The sequence below is a fragment of the Strigops habroptila genome, chromosome 8, assembly GCF_004027225.2.
Source record: "Strigops habroptila isolate Jane chromosome 8, bStrHab1.2.pri, whole genome shotgun sequence".
Classification (NCBI taxonomy): Eukaryota; Metazoa; Chordata; class Aves; order Psittaciformes; family Psittacidae; genus Strigops; species Strigops habroptila.
This window is the reverse complement of record NC_044284.2, coordinates 29,106,509-29,130,784: the sequence shown is the minus strand read 5'-3', so window position 1 is coordinate 29,130,784 and position 24,276 is coordinate 29,106,509. Positions and strand designations below refer to the sequence as shown.

Sequence of the window (24,276 nt, the reverse complement as noted above, 5' to 3'; positions counted from 1 at the left end):
CATAATAAAAGGATTTTATTCTTTTGGGAATCCTATGAAACAGAATTTTTTGAGACCTGCAGGAAGCTTTGGAGAATAATTTGCACAACCTAAAAAATCATCACAAAGAGGGAAAAAAAGGCACTTTAAGTCCAAGACCTAACACCAGCTACCTCAGCTAGGCTCTTTCAGGCATGCTGGACGCAACAGACTACACTTTTAGCAAAAACTCAGCAACCAAGAGACCCAGAATAACTTTAGGAAGAAAGAGCAGCAAATTGTAGTTGATTATTATGGTCAGAAAGTTCAGTATTTCTCTTTAAAATCTGTGTTCATTTTGGCTGTAGTTCGTTCCACTGGGAAAAAAAAACCCTCTGTATTTCTAATTAATTTTAACTTTTGGCAGTTGCACTGCAGTTTATTGGCTTGGTGGCTGCTCTGCTCTCTACAGTTCTTATTGTTGGATAGTTCAGGTCATATTATTTCACCCAAGACAAAATTAATTGCTGTGACAGTTCTCAGTGCTCATACAGACATCTATCTAACAGATAAGCCCCTAATCCTGTGAATATCTTTTCTTCCAATCAATGGTCTTTGTTAAAACAGGATTATACACTGAAATGAATAAAAGGAGATTCTATAGTGAGTAGGTAAAATCAGTACTAAGGGAGTTACAAAGCCCTATGCTTCGGGAATGAACCACGCACCAGCTGGTGGCAGTCAGACTTGCCCTTCACCTGTCTAGAAAAGGACAAGAGCTAAAGATATCTGAGAAACCCTATTCATATTCTTTGAAAGTGTGCACCCTGGCTCTGCTGCAAATAGCAGCCCTATCTCAAATTAAAGGATGGATCTCCAAATAAATTAGGAAAACAATATGTTTTAAAGACAGAGATAAATTACAACTTAATTAAAACAACATAAGAAGGCTGGAGAAGAAAAGAAGAATTCAGACCAGTCCTAAGGGAGCTCCAGTCCTTGCAGCACTTTGAAAGCAGACATTCGGGTACCATACATCAACACAAGAATTTCCATTAGTTATTCCCAGGAGGCACGACTCTCCTCAGGTAGATGGCTTCACAAATATACCTCTTTACCACAGCATACTTCCCAAGCACAGAAATCACTCACTACAAAGTCAGTTTGTATTTGAAAACAAGAAGGAAGAGAGATTGAATGGGGTCACAGCACCAGTCTGTTTCTGAAAGATCTAAAGTTGGAGCAGACAGAACAAAAGACATGCCACTTGCATAGCCATGAAATGCACCCATAACTTACAGTGCAGTAGCCAAAGAAGGTGTTTCAGCACGCTATCCCATGTGGGAAAGCAGGCAGTACTCTTGGAAATTCGATAAATGCAAGGAGCATGTTAAACTTCAGCAACATATAGTCTTTCAAGAAGCTAGTTTACCAGCTGCTTTTCTCCAGCAAAGTCACATTCAGTAATTAATAATCCAAGCTTTATGGCCTAGGAAAAAAGTGTGTGATAATTAGCTTACCTTGTTTAGCAGCATGTTGTCTCCTTATTTGTTTCCACTTGTAAGTCGCTAGTTGTCCTCAGACTATTAGGAAGAACTGAGGCTTCAGCAAACCTGCTGAGGCTGGAGAAGCAAATTACAGTAAGTCCTATGAAGCAAGCACTTACACAAAACAAATTCAATCTCGGTGATCCCCCCCTTCCCGGCCACTCCATGCACCCCTTAGCCCTTCACCTTCTCTTTCTTCAGAGACTCCAGAGTTCAGTTCACCAAGTTTTGCCTTGTTAGGCAGACCCCACTGGTCTTGGTCCACTGGCTGTAGCTGGCTATGCTGCATATCTGGGCTTTATTTATATGCCTTTCATATGTTCTGCTTTGTAGAAGACTGTTGACCTCTGTCCTCGGCTTCCCAGAAAGCCTAACAAAAACTCTTCCCTTGTTAGGAGGGCTGCCTTGTATCTGGAGATAGCTGCATGGGCCCCACGCCTGGAGGGCAGCATATTTTTTAATTTACAGGCAGGGGAAGGAGGAGAGGCAGTAACAGGAAGACCAGTAGCAACTGGAATATGAGCACATCAGGAGTCCCCCTCACTTAATGATGGACCTTACAGCATCCAGACTGGATTCCTGCCCTTCAGAGGAATTGGGCACATGGAGGAGATATGCTTATAGAGGGAGAAACGGCTTTCATTTAAACACAGATGTTTACAATTAGAAACAGAAACTGAGATGTTTGTTTTCTACTAATATTGTCGTGTAATACCTTTCACTGTACTTTATTTTTAAAAATACTTAGTTTCTTTCAGAGATGACTATTCACACACATTTTCTAAGCAAACAACCCCACCATCCCCAACCCTGGTCCTTCTCTTGCACTATGCACTGCCCTATCTAGCTTGCACATACTTCAAAGTTGCTTGACATTAAATACACACACACATTTATTATGTCACATTATATTTTGCTGTGAACGTAGATGTTTGGGATATCTGGGGCTTTTATTACTCATCTGGACTTTTTACACTGATAAAGACAACAGACATTACCTTTCCATCCATGTTTATAATTCTAAACTTGAAGATAACACCACTGCATCACTCACAATGAAGGCACCGCAATACATCTTCTAGACCAGCGAGGCATTATATTGTGATCTCTTGCATCTTTACTTTGTTGTAACAATGCATTTCCAGCCCTTGCTCTGCCTCAGTCCTTTCTTCACAATCTATGCAGTCCTTGACCAGAGACACGAGCAAGGAGAGAACAGCTTGGTCTGGGAGGTAATGAAAGGTTTGATGCAGTCTGAGTGACCAGAGACAGCCTGGGCTACAGCTTCAGGCTCCGAGAAGCATTAGCCCAACATGGTGAAGGTCTTTGCGGCCACAGAGTGTGACTGAGCTAACACAGAAAAAGAAGCAAGGTAAAATCCAGGAGAGTACAGCTCAAAGATGCTTAACTCTGAGAAAAGGTGAGAGCTAAGCACTGGCTGAAAAGGGCTTGGAGACCTGAGCACAGATGCAATATCTTGTTTGATTTTCCTTGAGTTCAGAAAAAATGGAACTTGTACATTTTACACAGAAAATTAAAATTTTATCAAAGAAACAGCTGACTTCATCATTCATGCCTCTTAATAGAAGCATCCTTAAACTGGTTCAGTGCTCAGGTTGTAAAGAGTAATTTTGGCAATCTATTCAAAAGAAAATAGACTGTAATTAGAGTAGGAATGGGAAATATAATATGTTAACACATAATAAAAATAAAATTATCAGTATAAAAACAAGTAAAAAATGGTTTGGATTTCACTCCCCAAGTCTGGCTGCACCACTTCCTGTAGCTTGACTATTCCTGAACTTTCTGGTCATTCCCAATTCGTTACTGTCCATGCTTATCTTGTCCTTGCTATGGTCATTACATTTATTTTTATAGCTGCTTTTATCCAAAGCATATGTTGGCAATGGCCTTCTTTCCTTATCTTCACTGTTTTCAGTTACATAATGTAGCATGGTACCCAGCAATTCCAAAGAAAATGTATCTTGGATGAGAGATTAAAAATAAAAAATGAACCTTAATATCTTATTTCCACCCATGTTTCCTGCCAGTGCTTCTCTGTGTGTCTCATACATGTATCCAAATAGATCAAAACATCAGTCAGTATATTCACTAAATTATTTTTTTCTTTTAGTGTTGATAGCAAGGAAGTAATAAAAAAATGGTGAAGGTTCTTTATTGAACAGCAAAACTTAAGTGGCAGTGATCGAAAGCTGCCTTACACAGGCCAGAAGGTATTTGATTTTAATCAGTCAGGAAGGAAATGGTAAAACAAATGAATATACTCTGATCTTCACTAAGAGGTTCTCCAGGGAAAGGGGAGAGTGTTCTGCTTCTTGAAGGTGAACAGTCTCAATAGTGCCCTTCTTGGTAACCTGATCCATGATTTGTGAATAGTTTCCTTCCTTCTACACAGAAGCATAAAACTGTGCTTCTGCAGCTTTGAAGTCACTGTTAAGTTTTGTTGTTAAAGCAGGAAAGACATTGGTAGTCACTTGTGTTCTGTGGGGCAATAAGCAAGCACTGAAAGCACCGCTGTCCTGGCATCCTGACACACAAATACCATGGACAGAAACTAAGGTAGACAAAAGAAAACTAATCCCCTTCCTGGCCACAGGAATGTGCAAGTTGGCCCATGGAGGAAGAGCTAGACCATCTTCAGCAGCAGCCAAAGCAGAGCCTGTGGCTCAGTGAGAGGCCAGCAACGATTCTGAGCAAAGCCCTTTGCACCAGCTCTTTCATGGTCTGTGGCGATGCAGCAAGCACCACGACCTACTCTGTCACCCAGATCCTTTCCCAGAGCATATTTCAAAGTGTGTGCCAGGCAAATTTCTTATAGACACAGTGACCTGAGAGTTGACAAGGACCTCAGGAGGTCACCTGTGACATCCTTAAAACCATTCTGTGCTCCATCACTACCAGGCTAACCTCTAGGGAATCACTGACGAGTTATTTCTCCATCCAGGCGTATAAATTTGGGCTTAAGGCATTTCCTTTAACATTCGTGATGATGAATTACAGGCTGAACTGAACAGCTCTGATTTGCCTCTGATACACTCTCTCAGATTCTGAGGCTGTGTAAGGAATTAAAAGACATTTTTTGCAAGGTCTCCTTTCTCAAGGAAATCCACTGATTTCCTCTTCACTGTATTCACATCTAATGCTGGTGCTGCAATATACAGTCCCAGAAAAGGATACTGTCTCAAAGTCTTTATTTCCTGCGTGTTCTAAATAATTTGGACCAATATGAACACATGGTGTTTCTGCTTCATGTTCTACAAGATTAATGTGTATATGAACAAACAGTCTTGGAAATGCTCATCAGTAGTTGATGATTTCTCTTCTGTTACAACTTGCTTTGCTCCCCTGACCCGTGTGCTGTAATTCTTATGGATTTTTTTAAACCTTGCTCTGGAATTCCTGGTATCATAATAAATGGATTAAATGAAAAGTCTTGTTTTCCCTCTGTTCATTTAAGGAATTTGTCTTTTGATTTGATATTGCTCACTTTTTATTTTGTATTGAGAGATTTAGACATAATAAGAAATGAAAAGACAGATAAAATGAGTCTTGGGAACTCAGTTCTGAGTTCTATCAATCAGCCCTGGAACTGTCCCATGATGTTAGGTAAGACTTTGGGAACTCTTTGCTAAATTTTCATGAAATGTCAGGATTGAGGGACTCTTTGTGAATAATTAGTAACTGATGTCATGATACTTTCATACTGAACTCACAGGTGGTAGCTATTATTTTCGATTTCAGAGTGCAATCACAATAGATGAAATCTCAAAAGCTGTTTTACTGTTCCTTCCAGATTTCCTTGAAGTCATAGATTGAGTTTAGATTAGACAACTCCATAACCTAAATGTGGAAAAGCAAGGGAGTAAAACTTTGGAGTAATTTGCTGCAGGCCCATTTTTTCTCGATTGAATGTAAGTATATGTTTGGCAGGAAAAGAAAGTTAGATAGTAATAATCTAATTTAGAACCCAAAATGCATAATAATTTATGCCTGGTTTGGCATGAACTTGAGGCCAGTTTCAAAACGCTCCTGCTGCTGGGGTTTCTAATTGACCAGTAATGTTGCAGTGTATCCAGTGTGCTTCCTCTGTCTTATGGCTGCTGTCCAGCCACCCAGCTGGAACGTTATTGCTCTTTTTCCCAATTTCCCATGTGAGATTGCTAATAGTGAACACATACAAAGGCAACGGGTGATAGTAATGGGTTCTCCTAAGAGCAGACTTTGGCCTCTTTGGGGATCTGCTTGGTAGAGTATCATGGGATAAAGTCCTGGAAGGAAGAGGGGTCACAGAAGGCAAAGGCAGGGACTGGGGGAAAGAAGAACTGCCCCCTGTGGGAGAAGATCAGGTTCAAGAACATCTAAGGAAGCTGAAGGTGCACAACATAAGGATGTGGACCTGCTGAAGTGAGTCCAGAGGAGGCCACAGAGATGAACAGAGGGCTGGAGCACCTCTCCTATGGAGACAAGCTGAGAGAGATAGGCTTGTTCAGCCTGGAGAGGAGAAGGGTCCAGGGAGACCTTAGAGCAGCTTCCAGTACTTAAAGGAGCCTTACAAGAAATCTGAAGAGTGACTTTTAACAAGGGCATGTAGGGATAGGACAAGGGGGAATGGCTTTAAACTGACAAAGGAGAGATTTAGATGAGATACTAGGAAGTAGTTCTTCGCTGTGGGGTTAGCGAGGCACTGGAGCAGTTTGCCCAGAGAAGTCGTGGATGCCCCATCCCTGGCAGTGTACAAGGCCAGGCAGAATGGGGCTTTGAGCAACCTGGTCTAGTGGAAGTTGTCCCTGCCCACGGCAGGGGAGTTGGAACTAGATGAGTTTTATGGTCCCTTCCAACCCAATGATTCTATGATTCTATGATCTCATTTAAATCTCACTGCAGCAAAATGACTCAAACATCACCAGTACATTCTTGCTCCTGGATGCACTTTAAATAAAATCAGAACACTCCCCAGATATTGCCTCGTATTTCTCTGGGATTCTAAAGCCAGAGGATTAAAATAATGAAAGGAAAATATATGAGAGCGGAACCAACTTCCTGTCCGGAAGGAATAAATCACTGTCTGTGCCTCTTACTTGTGACTGACGCAGGACTCAGGTCTAAAGAGCAAAGCCTCTGACCATGTTCTCAGGAGAGATTTGACCAGCTCCTAATTATATGAGCAAGAAGTGGGTGGTAACTTCACTAGGATCTTGTGACTGAAAGAACTACCCACGGGACTGAAGTAATTTCCCATCTCAGTCCCACTTTCTAATACCAAATTCTGGGAAGAGAGCCTAGTCCTCAAGTGCTTTTTGTTGTGTTTTGACCATCGCTGATAGGAATGCTCCTTTGTGTCTGATACCTTAGGGAATGACTGCCTTTCCCATCTCCAGATGCACAGCCTCACAGCAGTGAGTATTCAGCTGGTCACTGCTGGCTGTCTTTGGCTTGGTCAGTAAGCATGATCCTGCTTTAGCTCCCTGCCTTGCTTCTGAGGAGATGGTGTTTTGTCACATATATCGTCAGTTGAGAAGAATGTATTTCATCCTTTACCCTTTCTATTCCCAAACACAACAGTGGGTTTTTTATGTTGATTACTGTATTATATTGTATCTGGATTAATTTCTAGATCTGAGGTAGACTACTAGCCTCACTTCTCGGAAAGCTTTCATGTTTTCTGTTCTTATCCTCCCCATGTAAAAGATTCCCATTCTTCTGGACCAGTTTGCCATGCATGCTGTACAGCACACAGTGTTCTGCTTTTCCTGTTTCAAAGCTCTGGTTGCCTTGTCGTTGCTGTATAAACCACATCGTCTCTCTCTGAACCTGTAAAAGTGTGTTGCCATGTATCATTGAATTGTACCCTATTGATTCCGTAGTATGTTTATGGAGGAGTTTGTCATAGCGCGTTCTGTTCCCATTGTGGGGTGGACTACGCTGACTTGATCTAGTTATCAAACCCTGTGAGCATGTAAGTACTGGAAAGGAATTGGCCTGTTTCTGTGAATTGCAAGAATATTTCCTGAGTGTGAGCCCTGAACCTGACACCTCTCTGCAGTGGTCCATTATCTTTTTCCTTTCACAGCTTTAAAAAACACTTTGAGCCAGATACTGTTACACATTCAAAATCTTGTGATCTAGTTCATGCAATGTTTTGATCAACCTTTCTGAATATTAAGCTGAAGGAGAGGTAAGGACAGTCTTAAAGGAGAGCCTGGAAACTTTTCAAGCTGGTCATTTCTCTTGCCTAGATCCAATATAGACATTATACAGAGCTGCTGCGACCTTTCTGCTGTCATTGCTCTGCAGAGCTCTACAGGCCTGAGCAGTCATTACTCCTCCCTGTGTAACTGAACCAAGCATGCCTGCAGCCAATACACAGCAGAGAATTTATTGATTGTCTCTGGAATTAGGCAATTCTGTTAATTGTCTTCATTTTCCAGGACTCTGTCAGTCTTTTCCTGAACCACTAGTGGCACAGCTATTTGTGTGCCAGCATGAGCTGCCCAGAAAAAAAGCTAGAATTGAACAGCAAATCAATCAAAGACAAGGACAGATGATACCTCTCAAAGATAATTACACTCAGATATCCTGGGGATCCCTTACAAATCCCTCGTCAGTTTCCACAGCTCTTTTCCCTCATTATGGCTTTGGTTTGAGGAACCTCTATTGAGCAACAAGACATTCCTAAACAATGCCAGCAATGTGTCAAAAGACTTCTTTCTTTTTCCATGATTTACCTCCCCAGTGCTCTCTAGGCATACCAGACTCCCAAGCAAGGACTTTTCCATTATTTTTATTTCCAAGGGTCAAAATGGTTGGGGTGGCTCTGCCTTTCCCATCTACAAAGCGCATTAAAGAGCACTAAGACATTGGTGGGACTGAAGAAGGAAGTCAGTTTCAGGTTTTTTTCTTTCCTTTTCGTTGCAGCCTGGATATTAATCCCTGTAACATTTCCCATGGTGGGAACATGTAGTCTGAACTTGGACGTGTTCTAAGTAAATGAAACGGGAGTCAGTAATTGTGAGTTGTTGTCTACATAGATTTCATAGACAAGAATGTCACCCAATATTTTTAATACACCAAACTCGTTACACTTAGTATACATACTATGTCTTATTTACATATAATTTATCTATACTTACTTAAATGAGGTGTTTCTAGCACAGTTTTAATCCTACAAAAATACAGTGCTAGAGTATAGTACACATTTTGAAAAAACCCCTGATATCTGGGGGTGAACAGTCCTCTGGCAGTTTTGGGATACCATCCAGCATTTTCAGATTTGGCAAACTGGAGAACACACTTAAAGAAAGACAAAAGAAAAATAGAAATTGAGATAAATAATCTTGGGAAATATTTAGAACAAAATAGACACCTATAAATAACAAATTGTGGATTCTGACATATCCAAAATAGATTTGTATTACTGGAAATCTTGATTTTTCACTTGTTGCAGAATTTATCTTACAAAGAGCTAATTAGAAATGCTCAGGTTTTGCTCTATTGCACAAGTTTTATATTCTCAGACTCAGTAAAGCACGGCAAATGTCTACATTTTTAATAGAGAAGAACCAAACCAGTTGCCTAATGCAAAAGAGAGGACACAGTGTTAGCCTAGACTGAATTTCCTAGACTTCTGAAAAGCAAAGATTCAGACTGCAAAAAGTGCAACTTTCATTCTTCTGTGGCAGAGAAACCAGGCTCTCTGAAAACCTTTTGCACTCCTGTTTGTCCCAAAGAAAAGTCCTTGTTTTGTGGGCATGATGCCAAACTGAAACAAATGGCTCTACCTCCTGGCCCTTTTAAACAGCATATCAGTATCTCTAACCTCAGCCTTGAAGACTGCTGTTTTTCTGTTCAGAGGAGTGTGACGGGGCCAGAGCCCCTCCACAAGCATGGCAAAGGCTGTCAACCCACATGCTATGGTGTTTGCTTCTGTGCCTTTTAAGGTAAGTGTGGACTTCAGTGCTCAATCTCAGCATGTATTTATCATCAGAGCTTTGTCTGTGCTTGAAACTGATTCATTCTGTCTTATAACACTGGCAATGAAAGTAATACCAGAGTAATACAAATGTTTAATTGCCTTAAGAACAGGTAGGATTTGGAGCAGAAACATAATTAGTAATTGTTAAGAAGTTCTTTTAAGCTTTTGTTCTCCTGGACCTTTTGATATGCAAATAAAATGTGAAATCCATAATTTTAAATTTACTTTTTAACTTTTACTTTGCTGTCTGCCTGTCTAACTTTAGAAAGCACAAGCATCACCATCACACTGTCAAAGGGGTGCCTCTAGACTGAAGGAAAAACCATACTGGAAACTCAGAGAGGTTTTTATTAAACACTTTCTTTTAAATGTCTCCTTTTTTCCCCACTCCAAGAAAGAGATGACTTCTTAGACACATGCTGTAAAGTTTATCTTGAAAAATCAACAATGCCTTCTGTAGATGGCTGACATGACTCTGTAGAGTGTGAAAAACATGTAACCATGCAGATTTCTGAGGAGATCAGAAGGAACACGTTTTATTCCCTTTCTGACCTGTGCACAATTTTTTTCCTGGCAACAGCATTTTGGAGTCAAAACAACTGGGGAAGAACGGAATAGAGGTGTGAGTGTCAAAACATGCATGAGACAACAGAAATTATCTTCCCCTGAATTCTATACTCTGTCTTGGATTTGAATGTTAATTTCCAGTGTCTGAGGCAGCTCTATTAAGTCCACACTACACTACACTGCCTGCTACATACACCTGTGCCAAATAGGGTATTCAAGGCAGTGCAACTTCTGCAGTGCTGCCACAGAGAGAGGAGAGAATCCAGAAAAATCAAATTAAGGTAACTTAGTTTTCTTTTGCTTTAGCTTCCATTTTTCACCACATCCTTCTGATTCCATCTCTAACATGTAATGCAATTTAGACTCCTTTCAGAATACATGAGGGATGCAATGAGACTGAAGAGAGTTTGAGTAATAGGTAGTTTCTATTAATAAAAGGGAATCTAATTTATATGCCCTACTCACTGTCTCTAAATGTGATCCATGGACTTATTTCAGTTCAAGAACTGCCAGTCATGTGATTAGAAAGCCTCCTAGGCTTCTGAATATTTTGTGGCTATTATCAGAAACTGGCTCACCAGCCCATGTTTCTGGAGCATTTATGGTAGTTAAGACTATGGGAAAATAAAAAGATTGCTAGGGAGAAATTGTATTTGAGATCATATCCTTCAGAACTCTCTCACAAACTCTTCTTTGGGTTACCAGCCATGAGATAGTAAGACTTACAGTTGTCTGTATCTTTCTTGAAACTCACAGGGATTCCTCTTGAGTATAAGGGATTCAAGTGGAGTATGTCTGAAGTCTGATATTCCACTTAGTGTCATAATGTTATTTTCAGCAAGTGATAAGTGCTGAATCTGAGGTATCCTTGGCAGCTGTTTGAAGGATGTAAAGTGGTTTTTATTGACATTTAGTTCTCTGCATCTGTAAAGTATAAAATGTAAGACATCACTGATCACATCTGTAGTAGTATATACCTGTAAGTCAAAACAGGACATAGTAGTCAATGTCCTGGCAACTTAGAGCTTCCAATGAGAGACAGAAGAATTGGATTCCTTAGGACCTGCTTTCACACTAGTTTTACATTAGTGCTATTTTTGCCTACCCATGGACTGCAAGATCAGATCCCTACACTTCATATTCTCAGCTTTCTTTATATTGTACAATGGATAGATCATTATTCTTGTTCTTAATATTACAACTTTCCATAAGCCTAGACATACGACAACATAGTAGCAATAGATAGATTGTAAAAACCCTCTTTGCCTGGGTTATATTCCAGGATCCCTTCAGTGTTCAGAAATTTCCCTTTTCAGCATAAATATCATAGAATCATAGAATAGTTAGGGTTGGAAAGGACCTTAAGATCATGCAGTTCCAACCCCCCTGCCATGGGCAGGGACACCTCACACTAAACCATGTCGCCCAAGGCTCTGTCCAACCTGGCCTTGAACACCACCAGGGATGGAGCATCCACAACCTCCCTGGGCAACCCATTCCAGTGCCTCACCACCCTCACTGTAAAGAACTTCTTCCTTATATCTAATCTAAACTTCCCCCGTTTAAGTTTGAAGCCATTACCCCTTGTCCTACTACTATAGTCCCTCAGGAAGAGTCCCTCCCCAGCATCCTTGTAGACCCCCTTCAGATACTGGAAGGCTGCTATGAGGTCACCACGCAGCCTTCTCTTCTCCAGGCTGAACAGCCCCAACTCTCTCAGCCTGTCTTCATACAGGAGGTGCTCCAGCCCCCTTATCATCCTTGTGGCCCTCCTCTGGACTCGCTCCAACAGCGCCATGTCCTTTTTATGTTGAGGACACCAGAACTTATATCACTGAACTTAATGAGATTCATTAATTATTTGCCAGGAATAAAGGGGACATCGTCTGATCTCCTTGCTGAATATTTTCAATTTGGGAATGACATGAACTCAGAATATCAATATACTGATGGATTCTCAATAGAATACCCCCAAAATGTCATATTTTGGCAGTTCTCAAGAGGCTGCTCTAGCTATTACTTAAGTAAGTAATAATTTTTATTTCTATGATATTGCATAAAAAGAGAAACAAGACATTTTGTCTACCTTGGCAACCTTATGGCACTCAGGTCTGTCAAAGAATTGTCCACCAACCAAAGTTTTTCCACACGGATTAACCTTTGGAGAATCCTTTTGAAGTTTTCCACCTGGTAAAGATCACCCAGGTCCTGAAATGAAAGGTTCAACTCCTGGGAAGGGAAAAATAAGTGAAATAATTTACTTCCCCCCCCCCCCCCCCCCTTGCTTTCTAATAGCTATATCATTAAATCTTTACAATGTCAGAATTAGTTAAAAGGTGAATCTATTTTATTATGCTGCTTTTATAACAATTGGTGCTGCCAGTTGCCAAATTGACCTTAGAATCATAGTGACACACTGCATAATTCTTTGAAAGGAAAGAAGAAAGAAACCATCTCTTAAGCATGTGAATCTTACTGTCCAGCCCCTTCTCCCTCTTTGAGTGGGGTTGCTGGTGTGTGTGTGCGCTTTGGGTGGAGAAAGCAGGTCTAAGTGATCGTGGCTTATTGGTTTGGCTTCTAAACTCACCTGAAATAAAAAATGCTGTGCAGCAACCAGATACCAATATTCCCCAATCTGTGTCAGATGTTTATGCATAGGGAGAGGTGTGATTCAGAGTACTGGATCTCAGTGTTAGATGAAGTTACTACCTGGCTTTCTCCTTCATCTTATGGAGGTCATAACCTAATGCTGATCAGAACCAGCAATAATGTAGTACCTCCAGCCAAAAGAACTGCTCAGGCTGCTATAAGGAGAGACTGAAAGAGCTGAAATGAAACTAATCCATTCTCTAACCATTCATTTATCATCAATTTTTGAAGAAGGCACTAAGCAGGCAAATAATGTCACTAGTTCTCACATGTCCAAGCACAAATGAAGCCCAGTCACAACACAGAAGTTTACTCTTTTGGGTCACAACCCAAATAATAGTATATTCCAGTGTTTCTTCCTTTTACAATGTCATGGTGTCAACCAGAGCTTTAAAACTGCTAACTGCAGTGAGCAGCCAGCACATTATTATTTGCCTTATTTACTACAGTACAAAATATTAATGAGAAAATTTTACAGCACAGTCTTCCCAGTTCTCTTGCAGTTTCTTTTGCCACTTCTCTGTGTCAGTTGCTTGTTTTCTTTTTTTCAAAGTATGTTCTTCTCCTCTCAAAAATAGCTCTTCTTCTGAGGGCCCTGGTCAGAAAAAAACTTAGCATTTAAAACGGTGGACGTGATTGATAGGGAACTGGCACTTAGTTACTTGCTAAAAGACTACATACATGGCTTAGAAGATATCTGAAATGACGAAATATATATAATATTATAGGTGTGTGGGTTTCCAGGCTTCTACAATGTAAATTAATGTGAAGATTTTTCTATCATTTCTAGGCTCATAATTCAGCAAGCAATCTAAGGCCGTGATGATTTGGCATATGGTTACTAAAAGACTTCTTCTACAGCTAAGAATAAAAGCTTTTCCTACATGGTTGAGCATAAACATCTGAGTTCTAAAATACTGTTTCTGTATACACTTTCACATGCTATGAGTTTATATAGTGGTTACGTACTTATCCTTTAATTGTCCCAAGAAATGTATATGTTTGCAACTTCCAGACTACTGATAACAACTGCAACTTGAATCAGCAAGCCATATTCAAAACCTCAGTTATATTAAGAACAACACACACTGAAGACTTAAAATCTTAAGGTCTACTGAAATGCTTAGAGCTATGGACATCTTCAAGGTCCTAACAAAAGCAAGTACAGTGTGGACTTTTTCCATTGTTCAGTCCCAAACATGCAAACACTAGATTTTACAATCCACCTTTCATTCTCTGTTCTTGGGTGTGCCTATAGATTGTAATTGGGTCAATTCAGTCTTAAAATAAAATATATAAAACAGTGGTTTGCAGGACTGGATTTCATTCTTGGTTTCTTGTTTGGCAAAACGCTATTGCATTCTCAACAGTATTTAAATGCTAATGAACCTTTGAGAGAAGTAATCGACACCACATTAAAACTAAAACTTTCCACATTACAGTTTTTGCTTTTGTTTCAAATTTTCAAAATTATGAAGGGTATTTTCCTAGTGACTAAAAAAAGCAAACATGTACAATATGGGATGAAATCCTGCCCCTTTTCAAAACAATGGCAAACTCCATGACTTAAGTTCGTAACATTTAAGGACATACTGTTTGAGTAAATAGAGTTGAGTCTTGAACATGAATATGTCTTTTTGATCTTTACCTTCTCTCACTCGGGGACAATGAAGCAGATTTCCTTGAATACCATGTTCTTCTATGTCACACCAGCTGACATACTTGAAGCAATCAGAAGGAAGCTTAAAAAAAAGTAAAATAAAGGTATAAAAGAATCCGTTAAGATTTTTCAGTTTCTCACGTTGTATTTTTTCATGTTTCTGTCCCTGTTACAGTAAAAATAATATTCATACATGTTTACAATGTCTTTTGCCTTAATATCATCTGATGAATAGAAAAATTCTTTATGGAAGCAAGGAGACAATGGCACACTTTTGTGTATGTATATACATGTAAACATATTTCTGGACAAGCTTACATACAATATATCCTGGATGCAATTGGGGAACTAAATCTAAACACAGAAAACCTGCCATTGCATTCAAGAATACAAGGTTTATGCCCATTTTGCTTTTCCACTAAAACATGTTCTGTAATTTCCAGGTCATCAGTCTCCCAAGAGGGAGCAAGGAACAAAGTCTAACTCTGCCTGTAGCGTGTGGAGTAGGTGTGATTTGTGCCATGCCTAACAGACATAGCACCATGATTGCCTGTTGCGGGGGAATCTCTAAGTGCAATGCAGTCTGGCATTTGCTTGAATTTCCAGCATTTCTTTCACTGGAGACCATAAGGGTGGACTTGAGGTGGGAGGAGAGATGGAGCACGCAGCTCTGACTCACCCCCTCCAGTTAAAGCCACATCCAGAAGCTGGTAAATGCGGTGAGAATTCACAGTTTAGGTCTAGTTTACCACAGCCCATCCTGGTTTACTTCTACGAATTAGCTCAAATACTGGAGAGAGATCTCACACCAGCACGCAGGGTTATGACATTTTATAGCCTCTTCAGAACTTAAAACATATTCACCCATTGCATCCAGTTCTGTGCATAGTGCTCGAAGGCTGAGTCAAATTCTTTGTCACTGTTGCCACCATATCATATAATCTTATTTATAATCTGACCTAGCTTTGAAAGATAAAAGTAGGTAAACCATAATCAGCTTCAAAGCTGAGGAAGAGATTTCTGCCTTAGTTTCTCTTTGTCAGTTTCTCTCATCTATACACTTGTAATCAGACTGGTATGCCAAACACTTACTGAGGAAGATAGTCCAGAATCACAGTTCTGCCTGTTGATTCCTCTGTTTTGTGATAGAACCAGTGGAACAGTGTGTGTATCACTTAGGATGGAGCAGCAGGATGAATACAATTTACAGAACTTGTGACTGCTTGTAGTCAGACCTGAGGAACTAGAGAGGAGATGTTAAACCAGTGATTGTTTCTGTTCAGGGAAATGTAAGCTATTTTAAAATAATAGAAAATACAGAATAGTAAGGGGTAGGACTTACTACCAGACAATAGCCACATCATCCTGAGGTCAAACCATAGGTAATCCACTCTAGCCCGTTAATTTCACCTCTCACCTAAGGACCCTTTATTTATATGTACAAGGCTTTCACATGTATGTTCAAACATTTGAAAGAGAAACTTACTGGCAGTTTGTTAGAAAAACTCAGTCTTGGAGAAAATGAAGAACTGAACTTGTTCAACAGCATGATACTGTCCCCTTATATCCTGTATAGCCCTGCTTTTATGCATCCAGGTTGTACGAAAAGATACCTCAACTGCATACTTATTTTAATCCCTTGAATATGTTTTATAGAATATCAAGGCTCCACAGAAAAGTTGAACTTTGTTCAGTAGAGTCTTGAAGTCATGTGCTTATATGCTTTGCTAGTTCATTGCCTCAGAACACTTTCAAATGTATATTTTATATATACCAAACGATGTAATTTCTCCAATTGTGCTTCAGAGAGATTGAACAATTTGCAGACTGGCAGCTGCAATTTAGAAATTTACCATGGAATACTACAAAAAAATAATTTTAATTTACTAAGTGTGTGCATACGGCGCCATAATTTGACTTTTACTGTACAAACTCGGTGAGAGCTTGCCAGAAAGTATCAGCTGTCAGTAAGCATCATTAAAACAATTATAGTCAGGAGCACTAATAGAGAATAAAAATGCAGCTTTAAAATGGTCTAGTGAGGATGGTAATGAAAATTTCATATTGAGTGTAACAGACAAGCTAAACAGAACATCAGTTAAAACTTACGATTAAAGATTACTAGCAAATAATCATGAAGTGATGTATACTGCTGACTTTACTAAGATTGTTTTGCCTTTTTTAAACATTGGTAAAAAACAGTATTATATCTTTCCTGGCTTTTGTCTTAGAGTGCATACAGACTGCACATAACAGTACTGACATAAAGAACTACTACTGCCCTCATGCTTTATGTGTTTTGTTTTATTTTGTTCTGTTTTGTTTTGTTTTTTTAAATGGGAGCAAAGCAGCCATAGTAAACTGCAGGCAACTTAAAGGAAGTTGAGCAAGCTCAGCATTTCTGAAAATATAATCTAATTACTTAGGCAATTTAGAGTTCATCTTGAGGCAAACAGACCATTTTCATGTGTGTGTGCTGATACAGATCAGCAGGCATTCACACACATGAAAAAAACAATTGCTGGGATCTTTTGCTTAGCCCTATCTTGGTATTTGTTTTGCTTCTGGTTTCTTGCATGTTCAATGAGGTTGTACCAGGTAAATATGTAGATATTCTTTTATATTTAAGAAAAAGATATGTTACACTTCTCAGTTTTGCAAGTGAGGAAATACATCTGTTAGGATGTAAACAAATTACTATTTATAAATGCAAGACTTTTCAAAACCGACCTTCCTCTCAGCTAGATACTACCTCCTCTGCTGAGGCATGAATATACAGTCCTAGTCCCTTGAAATGTGGGATGAAATACTTTATCTGAGCCATTTAACACAATATCTATTCTGATCTTTTGGCAGAAACCTACTGACAAAATTCTGTACTGTTGATAGAAAATAAAACATAAAATTCCAGAATCAATATGTGATAGATAACACTTCTCCAATCAGGTGGGTAGTGAGATTTCTATTGGAAAGAGTGACAGAAGGAAGCATTTGCGATCTCAAAACTGCCTGAGTTTAATAAGCACCAGCTGGACCCTAACGTGATGTCACAGATCTTTCTGAAGGAGCAAGTGCAACACTGCTTTTCTCTCCCTTGCTTTGTTTTCCTTACTATTTTGCTGCAAAATTGATGCAAAATAAATGGCAATGAATGCGGCAGGATGCAATTCCAAACAATTACAGATCACAAAATACATGAAAGTAACAACATTTTCTGCCTTGATTGTGAGGCCCTTTGGCTGGATATGAATCTCCAATGACACCTCTGGGACCAGCACACTAGATTATGTCAAGCATTAGGGGGAAAAAAATTAGATTCATGATGTCTGTCCAGGCTGAGTCATTTCCTCTCACTTTGCCTGCAGTGAGAAATTGGTGGTTATCATAAATCATGGACCTAAATTCTTATGAGAGAGGAATTAATTTCACTAATGGAAACCCTCTGTGGCAATTTCATTCCTCCAGTCTCTCTTCTTGTGGGGGAGGGTATCTATAATGTCTTTTAAGCAAAGATACTTGACTATATTTTAAGAGTCTTATAAAAGAGGATTGGAAAGGAAACTTAAAATGGTAAGAGGGAAAAAACTTGTGTGTAACCAACTTCTAACTTCTAAGCCTGGCCCTCAGTCTCGTTGTTCATATCATGGCTGTTCAACATCTTTGTCAGCAACATGGACAGTGGGATTGAGTGCGCCCTCAGCAAGTTTGCTGACGACACCAAGCTGTGTGGTTCGGTTGATACGCTGGAGGGAAGGGATGCCATCCAGAGGGACCTTGACATGCTTGTGAGGTGAGCCAATGCCAACCTTATGAAGTTTAACCAAGCCAAGTGTAAGGTCCTACACCTGGGTCAGGGCAATCCCAGGCACAGCTACAGGTTGGGCAGAGAAGAGATTCAGAGCAGCCCTGCAGAGAAGGACTTGGGGGTGTTGGTTGATGAGAAGCTTAACATGAGCCGGCAGTGTGTGCTTGCAGCCCAGAAAGCCAACCGTATCCTGGGCTGCATCAAAAGAAGCGTGACCAGCAGGTCAAAGGAGGTGATCCTGCCCCTCTACTCTGCTCTCGTGAGACCTCACTTGGAGTATTGTGTACAGTTCTGGTGTCCTCAAATAAAAAGGACATGGAGCTGTTGGAGCGAGTCCAGAAGGCGGCCACGAGGATGATAAGAGGGCTGGAGCACCTCCCGTATGAAGACAGGCTGAGAAAGTTGGGGCTGTTCAGCCTGGAGAAGAGAAGCTGCGTGGAGACCTCATAGCAGCCTTCCAGTATCTGAAGGGGGCCTATAAGGATGCTGAGGAGGGACTCTTCCTTAGCGACTGTAGTGGTAGGACAAGGGGTAATGGCTTCAAACTTAAACGAGGGAAGTTTAGATTAGATATAAGGAAGAAGTTCTTTACAGTGAGGGTGGTGAGGCACTGGAATGGGTTGCCCAAGGAAGTTGTGAATGCTCCATCCCTGGTGGTGTTCAAGGCCAGGTTGGACAGAGCCTTGGGCGACATGGTTTAGTGTGAGGTGTCCCTGCCCATGGCAGGGGGGTTGGAACTACATGATCTTAAGGTCCTTTCCAACCCTAACTATTTTATGATTCTATGAGTCTATGATTCTATGATTAGTGGTTTTGCCACTAATATCAAATCCACTCACAAAATTTCAGAATACTCAAGCCAATGCTAAACATCTAAATCCTCCATCTGGTTGAAGTATGATTTCTCCCACCCAACTGGAGTTGCCAGCCTGCAAAACCAGGCTTCACGGATTTTCTTGGCTCCCTCTACAGTCAGTGGAGACAAGTGGCTATGTCCAGACACCCACTTACTCAATCCAACCTCGATGCCTATTATTCTCATCTGGAGTGAACCACAGTCTGCACTGTCTATATGAGGAGCCCACAGGCTTTCCTGAGAGTGAACACCACTTCAGGGCATCTGAAGTTTCATGAGGAGGACCTCACTTTAAGTGCCCAAAGGGTGCTTTGAAATAGCAGGGCTACGGGGGTAAGTGAAATTACTCATGACTAACCCAATGTATTTTATGCATTTCCCTCAGTGGAAGTCCCAGTGGGGAATTAAGTGGCTGAAATATTTTGTAAACTGGAAGGAATGAGTACAGAACAGCTACTGCATTTTTCAAAACATGATTTATGAGATATCAGGGCATATCTTGGAAAATCATGCACTCCTATAGAGTTCACTGATTAAAGTCACACTTTATCAAGTTGTCAGTGTCAGTCGTGTGCCCATGAAATAGGTCTGCTTCTCCTCCCACTGACATCTTGGCAAAATTTTCATAGGCAACAAAATGCTGTAAATTTCCTAACTGCAGTACAAGCACATTTGAGTCCAGCTGACTTTAAGGGTAGAATATATTAAAAGTACATTAAATATTTTGAAGAGCTATAACTGAGCTACTTCTGAAACTATACCAGTGAAAGATATTTTGTGCGAAAAACATTACTCCTATGTATTATTTTAAATACTTGGCTGTTAAGAAAAGACTGTCAGTCAAAAGACTCCTTTCTCCTGATATAACTGGCAGACTTGATAAACAAACATCTTAGACTCTACAGCACAGGTTCAGCTTTGCCTTACAGAAAATTTGCACAAATAGCTGTTTGCTTGCATGATACAAACACCCCATTATTTATGTTGTCTCAGTCAATTGAATGTGCCAAAGTCAGTCAACATAAATGAACTGCAGGGTTGAATTACAAACCCAATTTGTACAGGTATTTAAAAGACAGCAAACTTAGAAATCAGGCTGTGTTTTGTTCATTCAAAATTCACACAATTTACTGCTATGTAGCAGCTGTTGCTTGTATGCAAATATTTACGATAAGAACTCTGAACTTAGAATAGTAGAGGACTTGGACATAGCGTTTCCATGCTCTATTACCCTTCAATTATTTTTTAAAGGAGTTTTATGAGATGTCTTGAAACAGCTCTTTTGAGCATAATTCAGTGACAAGCACACCTGTAAGTTATGGCTACAATGTATCCTTGCTGTTAGCTGGATCATTAATTATCTCGCTTTATGCATCATAAAATTGCCCCCAAAAAAGACATAATTAACATAATTAGGTTTTATCACTGTAATTATACATTCCTAGCATATTAACTAACATTCCATGCAGCTCTTCATGGATCTAACTTGCAACAATACAAATTCCACATCTCAATCAATGTGCCTTTCACACATTTTTACAACAAATTACACATTTTCGTTGAGACACCTATTGTCTTTCAGTAATCAGCTAATGACACCCAGAGAAAAACCATTTTTCTTCCTGATTACACTGCACAACCATCTCCATCAGTAATATAGGTTGGTATATTTTGAAAAGATACTCAATCCTGTAACACTATCTTTGTTGTCAAAGCATGTCAAGCCAGCTGTGCAATGACTACAGTTACTTCTCTTCTTTCACCCTCCTACCTTTCAGACATGTCTTGCTGTTGCATAAAATCCTCACATCTTGCATAAGGCTACTTGTCTATAGTCAAAACTTATCTTCCCATCTTTACCCCTGCACAGAGCAGTAGTTCTACATCCTCTGAAGAAAGGTAACTTTCAAGGATCCTGGCTGGGGCTGTATGGATTCACTGTCTCCAAGGAAACGCTGTCACCTCGCAACGCAGTCATGTTAGGAGCTATTGTTACCGATCTCTTAAGCACATCAAACAAATTCCTGTGCTGATCTAGCTGGTATCAATGAATCGTCTTTCCAGAAGGTGGCTAAAGATAGGCTGGTGATACCTGTAGCAAGATACATGATCAGTCAGATGAATCTCTGGTGTTCTCACTCCAGAGAGTTCACTTTTCTGAATTGCTTTCACATTTTTGCCCACTTCAAGTTCATCTTTTCCTTGCTTAAAAGATGCCCTGCTTCATTAATAGCTGTTAAATGCCTTATTAGTTTATCCAAGAACTTCGGATGAAAAGAAAATAGATACTTAGAGTCTCATATTTTTTGTAACATTTGTGAAAGTTCTTCATGAGCGTCTCTTCACTCTGTTGAATGTCCTTGACTCACTTGAATATGCTCAGCCATTGCATGAACAATCTCCCAGGCTTCCTTCTTCAAGTTTGCATCTGAGAATGAAAACGAGAGACTTTTCTCTTGGTGGGAACTGACAAGTCAGTTTTGTGTGTCTATTTTTATAATATATGTTTCTTAAAACACTAAAGCTGTAAGTTCTGAGAATAAGTCTAGTGAAGCTGTTCACTTCAAAATGCATTTGATATAATGTTTGTTTGGTTCACTCAAAGTGTAGACACTGGCAGTGTGCCACTGATGGAACTGCAGCAGCCTGATATTGTTACCTGCATTGACTGGTCCCTGCTGAAATTTACAGACGGCTTTTAAACTCTAACAGTAGTTAAGGGAACCAAGTTTCAGTGCTTGCTGTGTAAAGTTGTAATAGAGCAGTCAATCATGCCCTATTGATCTGCATCTCCCACAAACAGGCACAGTTCCTTCTTCAGTTGAGCTCTTAGGCTTCATACAGAAAGAAGATGGAAAATATAAATTAAGATCAATACAGAAAAAAGCACACAGTAAACCCCTCTGCCCAGGGATATGCAACTGGAAATTCCCTATAGTCACAAACCTCTATGGTTCAGACTTCCTACCTTTCAATTTCTTCACAGAAAAATTATTCCTTATCCTCCCCTTCCTTCTGATTTCTCTTTTCTTGGTAGTTATAAAGGCTGATCATTATAAAATCTTTCTGTATAGAAAGGAGTATGCTTTTCTCAACATCGACTGAAGTCTCCAAAACATGCCCTTAAAAATTCTGTTGGCAAACTTGACTGTGCCAGTAAAACACCGGAACATAATGTTTATCTGAAAATTTGAGCTCCTATGCAAAAGTATTTTGTGGTTCCAAATACTGAATTGTCAGATGATTATCTGAAATTTAACAAAGTAGTCATTCCACTTTAGGTAGTACAAACTCAGTTTATTACAGGGTAGGAAGAGGATGGGGTATTAAGAGTTTTTTAGGTCACTTGAGCTTATCTTTATCCCCTAAGAAAAAAAAAAAAAAAAGTATTTCTAAATTAAACAAGACCGTAATTCGGGGGCTTTCTACTTAGCTTTTTAACTTGGTATATAAAATCAGAGGTGTTGGTCCACATCACAGTCTAATGGGCTTCAGATCTTCTATGGCAAACACATTCCTCATAAAGCACAAGAAAAACTACCTATATGCTATTTCAGTGAAATGATATATTTATGGTGTTGGCCTTTCTGTTATAAACACAATTTTTTTCAGATCTTTACAACCTGCCCATAAAAATGTGTTTCTGCTAAGAAATTCAGCAGCAAGCCCTATGCCTGCAAGAAAGAAATATTTTTTTCCCACTTTATCAAATTTTGACCAGTAATTTTGTCTTTGAAATGCCTGAGCAGGACAAATACAGGGTCAGCATCAGTCTCAACCATGTGTCTCTCCCATCTACATTCAACTGATCGGATGCTTCCCTGCAAGTCCTACAGGTACATGAAATATGTATGAACTGGGTAGAATACATCTCATCCTGAGATCTGATTAATAATGGAAACAATTGAAATTATTATTACTGCTGTAGTCCACAAGAGGCCCTATTGTTCTGGGCACCATAGAAAGCCCATTATATAGAGTTTGCTCCAGAGAGTTTGTAGTCTATTTGAACAGAGCAGACAGAAAAAGAGTAAGGGAAAGGAAACAATATTATCCCTCCCCCTTTTATACAGAAATAAGTGAAATAATTGTACCACGAAATCCTGGCGCTGTGGTGGTCAGCAGCAAAAATTCCGATAATATGAATATCATCATTCATGCAGGATTCATACAGAGACTGACTCCCTTAAGATCAGACTAGATGAACAATCTGGCTTTAAAGTCAATGCATTTAAATGGCTGAGTTTTTCTGGTCTAACATTATAGGAATCATCTTTAAAGAATACTTAGATTATACTTCTCTATTATAACATTTTTCTGATTAAGGGATACAGCAGCTTGTAAAAATCAGCTTGCTGATGTAATTTCATGTTCTTTATGTAAAATTCTTACTTTACTTAGTGTTAGCTTGATACTTACTGGTGATATCACACCATTGGGTTGATGCCACCAGTAAAATAAGATCTAAAAACTTAACAACATTAGAGCAACAGCAGAAAGTTAATTTCTGTATTGATCTTACCTGATTTGACTATATCCAGGAATCCATGGCATTTGTGTTGGATGAATCAGTAAGAGAAAATTTCTTTGAATATTTCATTAGGATAATCTGCATGCATACTCATAGGAAGCACTAGAGAAGGAACACAGTATTAAATGCATATATGCTCATCTGTGCTTCAGCAGATAAGCAGGCACGCTTACATAAACTAACTGGTTATTTTGCTGAGTTACCTAGGCAACAAATTTCCTTCTGTCCTGCCCATTCAGGATTCTAGTAAACTATTGAACTCCCACTGGCAGGACCTGGAAAGCATGAAAAGGGAAAAGCCAAGTACAGCAGAATAAACCCTTGGATAGAAGAAGAGCAGAGTTAGCGAAACATGTCATCAGGGTTACCAGGCAAAAAAAGAATCTAAAACTAGCTGCATAAATAATTGAAGTGAAAACTAGTCTGGTTTTCTAAGGTGTTATAAACCCATGAATTCCAAGAGGGTTGAAGGGGCTGTAACCAAGCAACAAGTACTGAAACTTGGTTCTCTCTTCTGGAAGAACAATGGGCTTGCAAGTCATAATGACAATATCTGGCACTGAAGATTGAGTCTATCCACAGATCTTATGGTCTTTGGAATCAAGCCATAAAAAGAGATATTTATGGAATGAAGAATGGCATTTTCATTTGGTTTAGGAGAGACTTATTTCAGTATCAAATCTGACTTTTCTAGTAAAATGTAGGTCAAC

At 39.6% G+C, this 24,276-nt stretch overlaps 1 protein-coding gene across 7 annotated transcripts; it reads right to left on the bottom strand.

Moving 5' to 3' along the window:
* Positions 1-2,699: 2,699 nt before the first annotated feature.
* On the bottom strand, positions 2,700-23,751 carry LOC115611124. 7 transcript variants are annotated; one of them, XM_030493529.1, is made up of 8 exons: positions 23,558-23,751; positions 15,467-15,617; positions 14,363-14,456; positions 13,191-13,309; positions 12,152-12,294; positions 10,792-10,989; positions 8,657-8,816; positions 2,700-3,144 (listed from the first exon to the last, which is right to left on the bottom strand). In XM_030493529.1, exons 1-7 carry the CDS (start codon positions 23,587-23,589, stop codon positions 8,705-8,707), a joined length of 849 nt encoding a protein of 282 aa, XP_030349389.1. In that variant the 5' UTR covers positions 23,590-23,751; the 3' UTR covers positions 2,700-3,144; positions 8,657-8,704. The 7 variants fall into 7 exon arrangements, with proteins under 7 accessions (XP_030349389.1, XP_030349391.1, XP_030349390.1 ...); XM_030493531.1 differs by lacking the exon at positions 2,700-3,144 and adding an exon at positions 20,807-21,869 and having other exon boundaries at positions 8,370-8,816; XM_030493530.1 differs by lacking the exon at positions 2,700-3,144 and adding an exon at positions 20,807-21,463 and having other exon boundaries at positions 8,370-8,816.
* Positions 23,752-24,276: the final 525 nt, after the last annotated feature.